Source organism: Rutidosis leptorrhynchoides, chromosome 1, assembly GCF_046630445.1.
Source record: "Rutidosis leptorrhynchoides isolate AG116_Rl617_1_P2 chromosome 1, CSIRO_AGI_Rlap_v1, whole genome shotgun sequence".
In the NCBI taxonomy this organism is placed as follows: Eukaryota; Viridiplantae; Streptophyta; class Magnoliopsida; order Asterales; family Asteraceae; genus Rutidosis; species Rutidosis leptorrhynchoides.
The window spans coordinates 430693523-430711500 of record NC_092333.1 but is presented as its reverse complement, the minus strand read 5'-3'; the positions used below and the strand labels follow the sequence as shown (position 1 = coordinate 430711500).

The following is a 17978-nucleotide window of genomic DNA, read 5'->3' as shown; positions in this document are numbered from 1 at the left end:
ACACCAAATTTATAACACTTTTAATTTAATTTCTTTTTCTCGATAATGAGAGAAAATTTCTTCACCATATTGTTTTAAAAAGTGGTGAAGTGTTCATATTTTTATAGATAGTTCTCATATGATTTTTTTCTTATTTTACAGAAAATGTGAGAATTGATGATTTAAGGGCTATAACAAAGGTTGGATACATATCTATCTTCGATCATGATTACAAGAATTTCCAAGACGATGAATTTCTTCCTCAAAAACTTTTGATGTTAAGTCATAGATCTTGTATTCATCCTTATCCAAGAGCATTTGTAAATATTGAATATCTTCTTTCTTTGGCAAATGGGTCATAAATAGTAGGATTATTGAAATGCTGACGGGCACGAATTCCTTTTTTAGATTGTTCGGAAAGGGCGTTATTGCTAAGCTGACAGTTATCCATGAGTAAATCTACTATCAATTTGTCATTTAGATCGGAAGTTAAATTGTGTTGATTAGTTTCATTCTTTCTGGGATTGTGATTCGGAAGAGAACCTATTTTTCTAGATTTTTCTTGGAAGAAAATGGTTTCACCGGTTTTCAAAGCAGTATGAGAGGTACTTCCTTAGATATTTAAATGGCTTTCGTATTTTTAGACCAACATGTTAATAGTCACTGACGGAGTTCCAAACGCGATGTCGAAGGCCACCCACTCGTTCATATCCGCAACACCTGCCAGAAGAAACCCGTAAATCCGAACCTGGAACACGGAATTCTTTTTCGGGGGAGGAAAAACCTCCGGTGAGACTCGAAATCGGGACACGAGATTCTTTTTCGAGTACCCCGTACCACTCAACCAAATGCTTAGTGGTATGTATTTTAATTGCATTCAAGGAAGTTTCGATTTGTTGGTTCATACTTTTGAGGTTTTTATATTTGAGAAAATAAAGACAAATAAAGCAAATAAAATTTTGTTCAAAAGTTACTTAAAAACGTCTTTCGATCGTTCGCTTATGACATTACTGGTAACTAAATAAACTTTTATACAATTTATTGTCCAAATTAAATGATTAGGCAGTTCTAGTTAAGTGGCAGGATCCTCTTGGTCAACAGACTATTCAGAAAATCTAACAACCAAGTCCAACTACACTTTTCTTGTGCAACACCCCAAATTTTATAGCAGAGGAGGAACGGCGTTCCTGCATGAGGAACGACGTTCCAAAGGGTGGAACGACGTCCCAGAGTCCAAGAACGACGTTGTCTAATGAAGTAAAGTGTAAAAAGTCGAACAGACCATTTTGAGGGCAATTGAGGAATGACGTTCTTTTAGATGGAACGATGTTCCATGGCTGCATTAAGAGGAACGACGTTCCTTATTATGGAACGGCATTCCTGTGATGACCCGAAAATTTCTGATCAAATTTAAACTTAATCTTTGTATGATCAACATTTCTGACGCGATAAGAAAAGTCTGTAAAACTGAATCTCAAAATTTTTGAACTACTTTCATATATTCAAATACCTTTCGGTTGTTCTTGACGATTCATGAACAATTATATGTATGTATGTATATATATATATATATATATATATATATATATATATATATATATATATATATATATATATATATATATATATATATATATATATATATATATATGTACAAGTAAAAAAAACTTTCCTACAGTAAAACACTATTTGCTACAGTAAAAATGACTTTGCTACAGTAAAACACTATTTGCTACAGTAAACACTATTTGCTACAGTGAAACCGTACTTTGCTGCAGTGCTACAATGAAAACGACTTTGTTACAGTGAAACCGTACTTGCTACAGTGCTACAGTGAAACGACTTTGCTACAGTAAAATACTATTTGCTACAGTAAATACTATTTGATGTCGACGAACTAGCAAACAAAAACGGATAAGGCGGCCATGCGATCGCATGGTAAAAACACTGAAAACTCATGCGATCGCATGGGGTACTGTAGCAGGCCACATACTATAAAAACTCGATTTCGTTCAGTTTGTTTCCTCAATCATTTTACTCCTTATATATTTAAATTATATATTATTATTATTATTATTATTATTATTATTATTATTATTATTATTATTATTATTATTATTATTATTATTATTATTATTATTATTATTATGATGATGATTATTATTATTATTATTATTATTATTGTTATTATTATTATTATTATTATTATTATTATTATTATTATTATTATTATTATTAAGATTAATATTATTATTAATCTTATCATTATTAGTAGTATTAGTATTATTATTATTTATACATAAAATACTACGACGAGATCATGAGTGTGTCACTTTCAAAATGGGTTTTCAAACGGGATAGAGCTAAGAAAATTATGGGTTATAACTATGGAAGTTATGGGTAATATTCATGGGTATTATTCGCAAGACAAACCTAGTGTTTATCATCGCTGTTGCATCTACGTACTTTCCTGCAATATTGGATCACAATATTGATACGTGAGCATTCATATCTTATCTTTTATATATTAATTGTGTATCCATGTCTAGTGCTCGAGTATATATATTTATGCATGCTTGTATGCTAAATTTTGTCGTTAAACAGTTATGATGAATCACGAAGTAAATACATATATTATTGATAAAAGGTATATGATATGCATGTTTTTGGAAAGCTGGCGAAAAATCAATAACTTTTCATTTAGAAATCGCGTAATTTCGGTGAACGAATTAAAAGATATGATCAACTGAATTATGATTGACATTGATTGAAATTGCTTTTGAAACTTGTTTGTAAGATTGATAAATTGGATTTTTGAATATTACCAGCCAAGTAAATGAATCCATATATAGGGCACGTCTCGGTTTGTTGAATTATTGTCAAAATTGACTTTTTGAAACGACTTTGGATAACTTTTGTATGTCGATCTCGAGCATTAGGATTGTTATACACTATGACCTGACCTAGCTTGATAGACATTTATTGACCAATATATGTTCTCTAGGTTGAGATCTACGATTATTTGGTAATCCGAGTTTCAGTCACATTTTGGTGAACGACTTTATATGCTGCTAAGGTGAGTTTCATTTGCTCCCTTTTTAAATGATTTTGCAATATATATTTTTGGGCTGAGAATGCATGCACTTTAATTTAAAAACAATGGACACAAGTACATACTAAATTCTATACCGAGTTTGAACCGAAAATCCCTTAGCTTTGGTAACTAGTAACTGCCAGTTATAAGAACTGGTGGGCGCGAGTAGTAGTATATGGATCCATAGGGCTTGATATCCCCGTCCGAGCTAGAGCACTAGCCTTTTAACAGACGTATGCTATTTGAGAAGCGTACACGTTAGTTTGCGTGTATTATTAAGATGATTATACAAAGGGTACAAATTATATATACGTTAAGTTTAGTTACCAGAGTGCTCAATCTTGTAGAATATTTTGATAAACGTTTCTTGATGAAACAACTGAAATCTTGTGATCCACTTTTATATACAGATTATTCGAAACACTAAAACTATGAACTCACCAACCTTTGTGTTGACACTTGTTAGCATGTTTATTCTCAGGTTCCTAGAAGCCTTCCGCTGTTTGCTTATATGTTAGACAAGCTATGTGCATGGAGTATTACATGACATACTTTATTCAAGGAAATGTTGCATTCACCAAATCATCACCATGTATCTTATTTTGACTGCATTGTCAACGGAAGTATTATTGTAAACCATTATTTACGGTGATTGTCTATATGTAGAAATCATCAGATGTTGAAAACTTTGAATTTAAATATTCATTTATGATATACCTTTTCAAAACGAATGCAATGTTTATAAAACGTATCATATAGAGGTCAAATACCTCACAATGAAATCGATGAATGACGTGTTCGTCCATGTGGATTTGGAGCGATCGTCACAATTCCTGTGCCAGAAACTGGGTTTTTGAGTTAAACTGTAAAGATAAGGAGAGCATTTTGGTCTTTTCACATGTAGAGGTATTTATAGCTTGAGATCAGATCTAGATCTCATTTCTACCTCATTTCTCACCTATACAAACACCTCCATTTGGAGCTTGGATCTTGTTGCATTCACTTTCTAGCTACTTTTTGGTGATGTGGTAAGCTCCAATTTCAATTTCTAGTGTTTAATTTGAGTTATGGCTAAGGTTTGGTTTATAGGTTGGGTGTAAGCCCCATTTCCATGTTAAATTGGGGATTTTGGTTAAGATTTGTGTACTTAGACTAAAAGACTCAAGAATTAGGGTTTAGTGTTGTAAAATTGGTTTGGTGAGTCTTAAATGGTTTTTGAATCACTAGCACATTTTTTTGTTAGTGGAATGGGTGTTATTAGGGTTCATGGTTGACCCAAATGCAAGTATTGATCTTGAAATGGGTCAAATGAGTGTAGTGTGATCAAACTAGCAAGATGGGGATTTAATCACTCAAAACTGGTATTAGTTAGTGTGTTTGGACTATAATCACTAGTTATTAGTGATTTGTGATGGTCTTGACCTAGTGTGGGTGTTAGAAGTGCAAATGGGTCATAATTGCACTATGAGTCATAAATGCACTAGGAGTTATGAGTTGGTAAGTAGTCAAACTTTTTTGTATGTTTAATTGTATAATTAATGTAATAGGTACATTGCATTGAAGGTTGCGGGGCCTTGGCATTAACTTTCACCAAAGTGAGAAGGTCAGTGGAATAATTATACGTGTATGTATATAATGTATTTACTTGTGTGGGATGAGTTGTGGGTTTAAAGTTCGTGAGTTCGATACCACATCGTGTTTGGCATGAGATGAGGGTTTAAAGTTCGTGAGTTCGATACCTCATTTGTCATGTGGGTTGGCGTGCGATGTGGTTTTAAGTTCGTGAGTTCGATACCACATTGAGCGTGACAGGTGGGTTTAAGTTCTTGAGTTCGATAACACTCATGGGGTTGGCGATACAATGCGTATGTGCACTAATGGTTGTTGTGAATACCGATGGTGTTTCGCGAGTACCATTCCCTTATGCTTATGGTTAACCATAATTATGTGTCGGTTGTATTAGCATGTTATATTGTGATGGTTATATGCTATTGGTAACGCTAGCTTGTGACGTGTTGAGGACTTTAGTTTGTACATTGAGATTGTATGTTAATTAAATTGCTAGCATGTATGCGGTATTTGAGTAAGTGTTTGCAAGTAAGTAGATTATATATGTATATGTATAATTATTGCATTCACTAAGCGTTATGCTTACCCTCTCGTTGTTTACTATTTTTAGATTCAGGTGCGGACAAGGGCAATAGTAAACTTGTGGACTAGAGACCTCCATCTAGTGGAGTTTTGGAGAATACTTTTGGCTTCGACCTATGTTGGGTAGTTTAACCCCAAACGTCATGCTCATGTTTGTTTGGAACTTAAACTTTGGGTCGAAGTTATATTTTGGAATTGTACTAAACTTTTAACACTTGAAGTATTGTACGAAACGTATTATTGTTATTTAAACTTGTATGGTGGTTTGAATACGTTCTGTAAACGTAACGTGGTGTCGCATTAATAATATTGATGTTATAAAAAAATTTTTATGTCGGGTTAATGACGGGTTGGGTCATTACATCTTGACACCACCTATAACAGATTGAATTAGGGCCTAGACGTAAGTTAGTTTAATGCCCTTAGATTATCAAGTGTTTTATATATATAAATATTTTAATTGTGGGTTTACAATTATTTGATGGTTTAATTAGATGCATTTTGTGACAAGGGTCACAAAACATATTATTTTTCATTATTAAATTTCGACTCCGTTAGGGCCGCCTAACGAATTACTTTTGATATCAGGTAAATACCCGTATGATATGAGATTTAGTTTTAAACACCCATTTATGTGGATAACTCTCACACTTTCCCCAATTTGTGAGAAAACCTCTTTCGTACCCACTCTCATGCTTTTGAAAACCCTAATCAGATCTTAAAGTGTTATTGAGTCATTGAAGTTTAAAAATGAATTTTTGCATCTCCCATAACTAGATCATCAGGTTTGAGCTTTGAATTCATGCTTAAATCCTTGCATAATTTAGGGTTGTGTTTTTGTGGGTTTTGGTGTATCTGATGCTTGGATATTGTTGTTTTTGATGTTAGAAGCATATTTGATGTTAGAATATCATTGCATATAAGTTGTATAAGTTTCGTGAACCATCAATCGATCAAAAACAACGCAAAATCTGGATCTTTGGGTCTATAACCCGTGAAACTACTGCTGCTACTTGTTCTTCATCATTCATGCGAACGAGCTCTCGTTTGTGCGAGCCAGAGTTTGAACATGGTCAGATTTTGCAAAGTCCTTATTCGTGCGAGAGAATTATGCTTCGTGTGAAGGAGATCTTCATTCGTACGAACCACATTGTGATCCATACAAACTAGATGGTTTTTACACTGAATATGTTGAGGTAGCTCATTCGTGTGACATAGATCTCATTCGTGCGAATGAGATGGCTCATCCGCACGAATGAGGGTCCTTCGTGCGATCGAACTATCAATTTATGTATGAGAATTTGTGATTATGTTATGTTTGATCTGTAGTTAGTAATGTGATACGATTACTGACTTGATGATGTCTTTTCCACGTGAAAAAGATAGAGAGAAGGCTCAGAAAGATTAGACCTCTGAGAACCTTTTGTTACTGGATATCGGTGAGTTGAACTATTCGTGGTTACGTATAAAGTATCAGATTATGCTACCGTGGTTATGTTCCTTATGATTACCTTGAGTTAGACTATGCTTGTTTGATTATATGTTTGTATGTGTGCACGTGAAGAATCCGCTATGTGGTAGCTTGGGCGGGAAGATGTCAACTAGGTCAAACAAGTTAGGTTCAAGTGTTACTATTCGTGTAGTATAAGAGCAAATGTTTAGTGTATCAATTTGGTATTAGAGCATAAGTTTCGCAGCATGCACATGTATGTGTCTTGTTCCCAAACTTAGAGTAATGTCAACCATATATGTGGAGATGAGGTTAAGTGGATGTAGGATGTATCTGTGTTAGTTAGATGTACTAACTAGTTATCTACTAAACTTTTGTTTGAGATGTTTTGGAGCACAAGTATGGCTATAGAGACACAAATGCTACTGGCCGCTACTGGAACATTCAGAGCTTCAATTGAAGGTTATGAGTGAATTATATTCGGGAATTGGAAAGAAATTTAAAGGAAGCTTAGGATAGAGTAGCTGAGTTGGAATTGGTCCAGTCTACAGGGAACTCAACTGATAATGCAGATGTTCCACCCCTTGGTTTTCCAACAACTTAAATTCCGACAATGCCAGTGGAAATACCTCACAACCATCATATCAGTTTCCTAATCAGCATCAGATGCCGCCACAATGCTTCATGCCACATTAGTTTAATTATCAATATCCTAATCCGATGGTGATGAATCCTTACTAGATACCGATGTTTCAGCAGGCGTTCGCTGAAACTAAGAAGAAATGTACTTACAAGCAATTCCTCGATTGCAAACCCTAGAGTATTCGGGAAGCTCTAATCCAACTAAAACTGTGAACTGGTTTAGGGAAGTAGACCGAGCATTGGATGCGCGTCAATGTGACTCGGAATATAGGGTCATGTATGCTAGTAGGTTATTGAAGAAAAGAGGTATGTTATTGTGGGATTCACTCATCATTGGTTTTACGAAAGAGCAGGTCAGTCGATGAGGTGATTAAACAATTTATTGATAAACTTTGGTTTGTGCTATGATGGTTTCCGGGTGAAAGGTTAAAAATTTAGCATTTTGTGAGTGTGATACTTTCGGAGTACAGAATCATGGTAAGGATGGCGACTTCACTACCTCAAGCATTTGAAATGGCTAAAATGGTAGAAGGTGATTTAATGGCTGCAAGAAGTAGAACTTCGGGATATGTTATTCCACAGTCCAGCCAAGCAACTAATCAGTCTGGTGAGAAATCCAAGAAGTCTTTGGGGAGACATCAGAAAGGTAAAACTAGTCAAAGTGGGGTTGGTTCAGGTTGAAAGAATGGTGCTGAGATTGTAAGTCGTCTCACAATGGGCCATGTTCAGAAGCAACGAAGATATGTTTGAGATGTGGAACACTAGGTCATAATTCAGAAGCTTGTTCTTTTCCTGAAAATGTTGTTGAAACAATCATTAGAAAGGTCACCGATTTGCTCAGTGTCCATCAAGAAGCATGAGTTCTGTGGCAGGGTCAGGGACTAGAACTGTGTTAGCCGGGAGGTCTACATCTTCTAGTGGACAGAAAAGGAAGAACCCTCAAAATGCAAAGGCTAGAGATTTCTAAATTTCAGTTGATGCAACAACTGCAACCAACGATGTGATCACTAGTATATTCTTAATCAACTCAATACCTTCTCGTGTATTATATGATTCTGATGCGAATAGATCTTTTATGTCACTAAACTTCTGTGATAAATTCGAATTGCATTCTACTATGTTACTTGAGCCTTAAAGAGTAGAAGTAGATGATGGTAAGACAGTACCAGTCACAAACACTGAAATTTGAATTTCGATATAAACTTAAAAAGTGACGGTTTTAGCTCAAAAATCAATTAAAAGTATTGATTATTGTATGAAAACGAGCTATGGATCAGGGATTTTGCTCTGATACCAAATGTATTCAAAAAACGAAAATCTAAACAATGAAATTCGTTGATCGAACATTTCCATACAAAAAGTGGTAACATGGTGAAAATGGGAAAAAGCTTAGGATGGCTAGTTTGATAAGGTTAAATGTGCAACCCTAAATTGGAAGTAATGGATTTCATATATACCTCAAGGAATCCATTTACATTTATGGGTTCAATTAGGAGAAATGGTCCATTAAGCTAACGAAGGGGTAATACAAATTACATCAATAAAATTAAGTCATAACACCATAAACTCTCTTCCTTTTATGGTACCTAGTATAGCCCAATTCTATTTTCGATATTCATATGCCATAACTAAAGTTGATCTCAGATTGTACAAAGTTGTTTATGATGTAGGTTCATCGGGACTCGAAGCCAGAAGTGAGATGTTTACTAAATCAAACATATAATCTTTTAACCATTATTCATCTCTCTTTTGACCCTACCTTATCTAGATTAGAATTTGTTGTATATACATCAAGATAAAGACACTAAGTTGAAGGCCATAGATTTTGGTTTGTCAGAAGACGACATTTTACAAAGTTAAATTTGTTCTTGTAAAGTGTTACGAAAGTTTATGTTTGGTTTTTCTATGAAGCCCAACCTCACTCAAGAGCAATAGATATGTGTTGTTGATCAATAGAAGTTTACACAAAATTTAGATTTTCAATACGCCTCATCATTACTATAATTAAGAACTTTAAGCAAAAATCCTTTATTATTTAATTTAATATTTAAATATTAATTTATCAATGTAACTAATAGACAAAAATGGTGAATGGTAATCAGAGATATTTTTGACTTTTCACCTTTTTTTTTTCTTTTCTAATTTTAGCTAAATTTCATTTTACCAACAAAGTCCCCACACTTTTTCGTAAATCCAAATTGACCCCCCCAAACAGGGGGTAAAGTGTCAAATAACCATTTTCATAAAAAATCTTAAATAAACTCCACCTAAATATTTAACGGGTCATATCTTCTAGCTCGCAACGAGCTAAATTTTTTCGACACCATGTTAAACTCGAAATAATTTTAGGAACACAATGTCACTAACTATACGCAAAACATACGCTTTTTTAAAAAACGCTAAATATTTGAAGTACTTTTCATACACGTTGATTTTGCGTTAAATTTTTAAAAGTCGACAATTCTATATCGAAACGCGGAGATGCACATATATTGTTAATTTAAAATAATATTTAAATCTTTCACGGGTTATACCTTTTAGTTCGACTCGAGTTTCGCTTCAACGACATCATCTTTAGCAACAAAATAATTTTACATACTAAACGCAATAAAATACATTAAAAACCGAACCCCCGGCGCGAAGTGAGGGTTCGAAAACTAGTTATAACTACTATTCAAGGTCATATATAAATCGAGTTCTTTAAAGAGTAATGTTAACGTTAATTTAATAATAACGCCAATAAAAAAAATACCAAACCAAACAATTAAAATTTAATTATTTTTAATATTATATATATATATATATATATATATATATATATATATATATATATATATATATATATATATATATATATATATATATATATGATGTTTTCTCAAACAATCAAACTATAAACAATTTTTAATACCGTAAAAAAATTCAATTTTATAGCTTTAAACGAATAATAAGTATATTAGCGGAACAATGAATAGTGAGTATATATATATATATATATATATATATATATATATATATATATATATATATATATATATATATATATATATATATATATATATATATATGGGGCAGGATCAATGGGGAAGTATCAATCGGGGGGAAGCAAATATTTTTTTTTTTTCATTTTTTTTGGAATTTCTTTTTCCGGCATCAAGATCACACGAAAATATGAACATTTAGAAGAGACACTTCGTGATGAATGTTATTATTTAGGCGGAAAAATGATCGAAAAAAATAACATTCAAGATAATATTGTTCGTGAAGAATATGAACGTTTTTTTTCTTCATGTTTTGTGAAGTAAAATTTAGACCGATTTAGAGTTTAGGGTTTAGGGTTTAGGGTTTGGTGTTTTGGGTTTATGAAAAACACCAAACCCTAAACCCTAAATCCTAAACTCTAAACCGTTCGTGTTAAAAACTCAATCTAAATCCTAAATCTAAACCCTAAAACTAAACCCTAAACCCTAAATTTCTAAACCCTAATATTTAAACCCTATAAACCCTAATATCTAATCCCTAATATCTAAACCCCAATAGCTAAAACCTCAACATACGCTCGAAAAATACGATAATTGTTATATATTACTTCTTCGAGCGTTTTCCCGCCAAAATAAAAACATTTATCACAAAGTGTCTCTACTAAATGTTCATATTTTCATCTCATCTATAATGTTCATGAACAAAGTTTTTTCAAAAAACGAAAAAAAAAAAGTTTTTGCTTCCCCCCGTTTCCCCCCGATTGGTTACTTCCCTCTTGATCTTACCACTATATATATATATATATATATATATATATATATACACACACACACACACACACACACACACACACACACACACACACACACACACACGGTGCATGCTCTCATTTTTCACCCTCGCACACTAGGTAGCAAAACTCTAAGAATCGAGCTCGAGTTGCTTGGCAACTAATCGCGAAAATCTTGAAGAAAACTTTCCTCTCCTCGGAATCGAACCCGGATTGCTTGGTAACGAATCGCGGGCCCACTCTACTAAGGTTCGATACCACTCAGCTGGAAGGCCGGTGGTGTTTGTATAATATTATAATACTCGATTTCTTTATCAAACCTGTGAAATAATAGAGCATTAAAGTTGATCGATCTCCATTTGAATTAAAATCAATGTTCCAAGATGTTGTGAATTATCAACATGAATCTATAAAAAAAAAGTGGGACAAAATTCACATAAGTTTAATCATAATATTGTGAACTTCAGCCCCACCAACATGGTCTGAATTTTTTTTTTTCCCGCAAATTAACGATAACATTAGAACGGATCCGAAGATCAACATGTACAACCGATAGCAAAGATTCCAACAACGAGTCGTAAGTAACCTAAACAAACCAAATTATACGGTTCATCAACTTGATGAAAAAACCCGTTTAATCTAGTATCTCAAGTAGCAAAAAGACTAATAAATGGAAACTTAACAAACAAATGCACTAACATAACATAAAATAAAAAACACAATAAAACGGCCAGAGCCTGTTGGTCTCATTCTCCATCAATAAATCAATGAAGATCCTGTCGTTAAATTTCAAAGACTTCCACCATGTTCAAATATTTTGAAATATATAGTTAGATGAAGAAACAACTATATATAACTTGAAAGTCGTTTAAAGGCAATCTGTGTGAGTTGTATAAAACCCATGTTAGTTGTGTTTAGTGAAATATACGCAATCTTCAAGGAAGCACAAAACACGGTACGTGTCAACCAATTTATAGTATGTAACCGATAATACGTTTGGAGTCTGCAATTAACACACTACAGGGAATAACGTCTTTAGCGGCGCAAAAAGCGCGAATATTGGCCAAAAAAACGTCAGTTTTGGTCCTTTGCTGCGTTTTTGTGGCGTTTTGTATTGCACCGTTTAATCCTCGCCGCTTTTAATATCATGCGGCGTTATTTAGTGGCGCTTTCTATGGGATCCAGTGTTGAAATAATACAGATCTCCTTTTCGTGTCTTTACTTTGTGAACATATGTACCTAATTATGGTAGTCGTCAGGCAGTGTCGAAATGGACGTTGAATTCTACTAGTAATTGCAATTTTGTTGAGGCGTGAGCATAAAACAACAAGTACACTCAACTGCCATCGACAATCTTCTTCCCCAACCTTAACCATAACAATCATATTTCAAACGTGTTTGGAAAGTTATACTTAAAAATCAATTAAGCACGTTTTCTCAAGCTTAAATCTTGATTTTGAAAAAGTAAGGTGGGTGTCACTACAGCAAAACCCCTTTTTTAACTTTTGATTTTCTTCTAGCCTTTTTTCAAAATGCCCCTGTGAAATTTGTGTGGATAAAAAGCCTTAAATGGAAAATAACATGTTCCTGGAGTCAATATTATCAAGCTAATTCATGACATGTCATGTCATACATATTACTTTAATATTAGTTGATAGTATTATTTTATTATTATTGTTTACAAAGAAAGCTGTATTAGGGAGTATTATTTCATTTATATACTATATACGTAGTACAAATAACAATACTATAATTCATGAATTATGTAAGAGTATAATTTTTTCTTAGTATAGTACTCCGCATAATTCATGAAATATACGTAGTATACGGTGCAGTATAAGCTATGAATTATTATTGTTTTTATGTTTCTGAATCAACTTTCTTGTGTAACATGAATAAATCTATACTGGTAATTTTTATAGTTCACAATTTTATGTTCTACCTTTCATCTACAATTCATGAATTATCATTGATATTATGAAGTATTACATATTAGATTGATTAATGTTGTTGTAAAAAAAAAAAAAAAAATAGTAATTTTACATGTTAACTTATTAAATATTATGATTTACACAAACACACTCAAACTAATTATCTGATTATTACGTTATTAAACAACATAATCAAATCCAAACATCGCTAATCCAAGTCACATTTTGATACAACTGATTATTTAATTATAATTATCTAAAACGCAAAATCAATTTTCAAAATCCAAATCCAAACACCCCTAAGTTTTGGAAACTCACGTTAATCGTTAGAGCTTCCTTGAATATAAATAGCGAACATGTAAACAAACATTCAAACATTACTAGTTTCCAAGATATACCCGATCACCAATTATAACAAAAGATTTACATGATATTATCCTAGTTTATAGGATCTGATTCTGTTATTTCACTCTACATTACGTCACATAGTAACTCTAAACATTTCTCATCATAATAATGGTCTTTTATATTTATATATACGTTAGAATCACTTAATATAATTTTATATTGCCGATCATATATTTTATCTAATTTTGACCGTCTAGTTTACCATCGTTTATATAACCGTAAGTCAAAATATATCAGCGCAATTTAAAAAGTGTTATTATTATAATAACTCTTCAAAGAAAAGTTATCCGAACGTGCATGATATCAAAAGATTGAAAGGATACATATTCTATTTTCTTGATCGGGTTAGAAATATAAGTAGATGGGTAATAATCCTATTTAACTTAATCTTCATAGAAATAACATTTCCTAATTTTCTTATGATCATTTTTCATATAATCAGAAGATGAAGAAAAAGGTGCTGCACGTTTTTTTGTCACGTACTTTCCTGGATTCTCGTTATGACAGTCAATTAAATGTGGGAAGTTAAGCAAAGCATGAGTACCACGGTGCTTAAACGCGGCTCGATCATAGGCCATAGCGGCCTCCTCTTGTGTGTCGTACGTTCCAAGCCATAATCTCGCCCCTTTCTTCTCCGGATTCCTCATTTCGGCTGTGAACTTTCCCCATGGTCGTCGTCTAACACCCCTATATTTCCTATCGGGAATCGATGGTAAAACATTATTTTCGATATTCTTGATCACATGATCGTTAGATTTAACGTTGTCGTTCTCACACGGTGGAAATATCGATCCCGCTGAGAAATCAAAGTTAAACGGCATGTTCAAAATATCATTTGTATTTTGTGATGATATTTGTGTTGTTTGATCAATGATATGGTTTTGATTAGCAAAAGAATTTGTGACTGGAAATATATTGTCGCTATAGGTATGTAACAAGCTCGAGATCTCATAATCGTCAAGATTTGGCAACGGGCAGATTGGATCATCCATAAAAATGGACGAAATTTCTCGATCAATATTCGAGGACGACTCATCAGAAACCGCAGGATAGCTCAAATCGTTATAATCGAACATGGGAAAAACCACTTGGTTAAGATCGTCGAAGTAGAATTCCGAGTGATCGTCAAGAAGGTAAGTACGAATGGAATCAATGAGCGAAAAATCGAAGTCGAGTTGTTGAGACATTGTTATGTTTCAATGTTTTTGGTAGAAAAAATGGGACAGAAAATGTGACTAAGATGGTGAGGAGTGTTTGTGGGATATATATATAGGTGGAAAAAGTTGTCGATTTTGGTGACGTTTTGTATTAACTGTTATTATTTTAATAATAATTGAGTGAGTTGCTTTATATTACATTGACTGATAATGTTGGTTTATTTTTAATAATTGTGAAGTGCATGTGATTATATCAAAATTTAGATGCCCCCGAGCTGGTAGGCGCCGCCTATAGTATTCATTCCTATATTTTTATTTTCCAAATGATGATCACGTAATTATGTATGCTACTCGTAGATGTTATACGGAGTTTTAAATTTATCAAATTTACTTCAATTCGTATATTTTATCACTTTTTGACAATTATGTGATTATGGGAAGTATAACTTATTTGAGCTTGAATAATAGAATAGTTAGTTGATTATACATTTAGTTTTTATAATTTATATAAAATGAAATTACATCCATTGTTTGAATTTTTTTTTGTTTTTTTTTTTTGTTTTTTTTTTAATTTTACTGATCAAATATCCATCCTTTTTTATATATTGCATGACGTTGTCCTTAAAGTTAATGTTAGTTAAAATGTCCCGTTAAGATGCATGTGCCCTCCTGCACATTTTTCCCTTCTCGATGCGATAACGGGGTTCATATCGATAAGGTTGGGGAAAAGATGTCACGCCCGATTAACAAAAATGATAAAGGGCCCTCTTAGTTGCTTTTGGTTGTTTATTGGTTTTAGATGTGTTTATTCTCTTTAGTAGGTGTATTAGTGTTGACTTGTCGCCGTGTTTTGTTTAGTAGTGCGTTATTATAGCTAAAAAAAAAAAATAGATGCATGTGCAACCTGTAGGTAAATTATTTATGAAACTGAAATGAGTAATCAAATAATAACATATTACTCAAGCAATATAATCGGATCATAAACATATATATAGAATAAGAATTGAAAACTAAAAAGATCTAACCGAATTGAAGGTTGAACCGGGCTTGTGTTTGACACAATTTATAACAACCCACATTTTTCCGTTCTGAAATGACCAAAATGCCCTTGGAGTTTTTCATCTGTTCCTCTGTGTAATCGATTAGGGTTGTTATCCGTTACGACCAATGAACTAAAAATTTATGCTTTCATTAAATGATCGTATTTATTATTAAAACCCTGATATTAATTAAAACCCTAATCTTGTAAACCTAACCCTAATCATTAAATACTAAACCCTAACACCATTTAATATTAAATAATAAAATCCTAACCCTAATACTAAATTAATAAAATAAACTATATGTAATAATATTAAATGGTGACAAATATAAATTTAAAAACTAATTAGAACTAAATTAAAATGTAACAAAAAGACATGGACTAATAAGTAAATTGAATAAATAAAAGGTATTTAAAAAAATGTAACCTTAATAATGATAATAATAATAATAATAATAATAATAATAACTTTAATAAAAAAAATATATAATAGAGTTATAAATATTGTAAATGCCGTAAAAATATATAAATATGTATAAAATTTCGGCTAGTAAATAAACTAAAAGAGGAAACCATCTTGATCATTAAGTTAACTAGTCCTAGTTTAAGCCTAATTCTAACTCTTGGTCACCAAGTAATCTTAGGAATCTAGTGCAATTAGGAAACCCAAATGAACCTATATAAACCCTCAAGTTCTTCCATAATATTCACCACAAATTAAACCCAATCCTACTTCATACTAGTCGACTTGTTCTCCTGTTTTTCCTCCAATATAGTCGACTATCTGCACAGCCCTTTTTCCCCTATTTTTAGTCGACTAATCCCCAGCTATTCCCTCTCATTATTGTCGACCATAAACCACCCAAATCAGCCTGCTTTTGTCGCCACCTTGCTTGTACAAAACAGCTCCCTAAACCCTCCAATTTACCTCCTGCAATCGACCCTTGTTGCTGCTGTATTCGGTTTCTGTGTTCGCCACACAAACCACCACAAAAACAGCCCATCTCCTTCTATTTTATTGCTGTAAATCGTGACTCAAACAACTCCATAAACAACCCGTTGTTGCTGCGTTTCTTTTCTGGTTTTCCTGCAAGTTTCGTGATCAAAAAGACATCCCAAGATCGATTGTGTTGCTGTGATTTTTCTGTTGTTTTTGCTGTTCTATCGTGACCAAAGAGGACCCAAAAACCCATTCGATTGGTCGTGATTGTTGCTGCTGTCCCTGCTGTGTCTGTCGAATCAAAACAGCCCAAAGTGCTCCTGTTTCTCTCCTTGTTTGCGAACCAAAACAGGCCATAATTCAACTTGTTGCTGCTGTGTTTTTTTTTCTAGTTGTTCCTACTAGTTTGCGAGTCAAAACAGACCCAAGAAGCACTTGTTTTGGGTCGTGATAACCTGTTGTATATCTGCTGCTGTTCAGTCCACTTTTATCACCTTCTTGTTCTTGATATTAATCTCTAAAGGTATCCTTAAAACCCTAGCTAAAAGTTACTCATTAATTTAATTACTCTAAGTATTATGTTGATTAATATTAAATTGATCATGGTGTTAGTAAATAAAAGAAGTGATATGAATGATGCTCATGAAGATAGATAAATAAATGCTTAAAAGCATTATGGATATTAATTAGTTTATGATGATTAAGAATGATGAACATGATTAAAAAGATAAAATATTATGAATAAGGTTAAAGTTATAATAAAAGATTATGTTTAATAAGTATGAATTATGCATGAATAATGATAATGAATATGATTAATAAATTAAGGTTGTTAAATTATGATTATGAATAAAATAAGAAATTTTATGATTAGGTTAGTAAGGTAACATGTTGAATTGTAAGTATTATGAATAAGTGGTGGAAGTAGATTATGAATAAGGGTTACAAGATTATTAATAAGGTTGTAATTAAAAGCTTATGATTTTATGTTAATGAGAGTAAGTATGTTAAGTTACAAGTAGTAGGGTTAAGTTATGATCATGATTTATGATATGAAGCTAATTAAAATAGATAAAGATCATGATTAAAAGATAATGAAGGGTAGATGATGATTTAATGAGATTGTCAATTTAAAAGTATTATGGTTAACAAGAATAAGTTATGATTTTGATTATGAACAAAATATGGACTAGTTTGTGAATGTGAATAATAAGATTGCACTTGTTGAATTAAAGGTATTAGGTTAAGTTATGAACTAGTTATTGATCATGTATGGAAAAGTTATGGTAGAAGTTTATGATTACTAGTAATAAGGTTAAAGAATTGATCTTAATATGTAATTAAATGGTTAAAAGCTTTAATGATTATTATTAAGGTTAATAGTATGAATAAAGATTATGAACATGGATGAA

The 17978-nt window shown here is 32.6% G+C and overlaps 1 protein-coding gene across 1 annotated transcript; it reads right to left on the bottom strand.

The window, feature by feature from the left end:
* Positions 1 to 13810: 13810 nt before the first annotated feature.
* On the bottom strand, positions 13811 to 14614 carry LOC139902407 (uncharacterized). The gene has a single exon (XM_071885039.1). The coding sequence runs from the start codon at positions 14612 to 14614 to the stop codon at positions 13811 to 13813; it is 804 nt and encodes a 267-aa protein (XP_071741140.1).
* Between the last annotated feature and the right edge of the window lie 3364 nt (positions 14615 to 17978).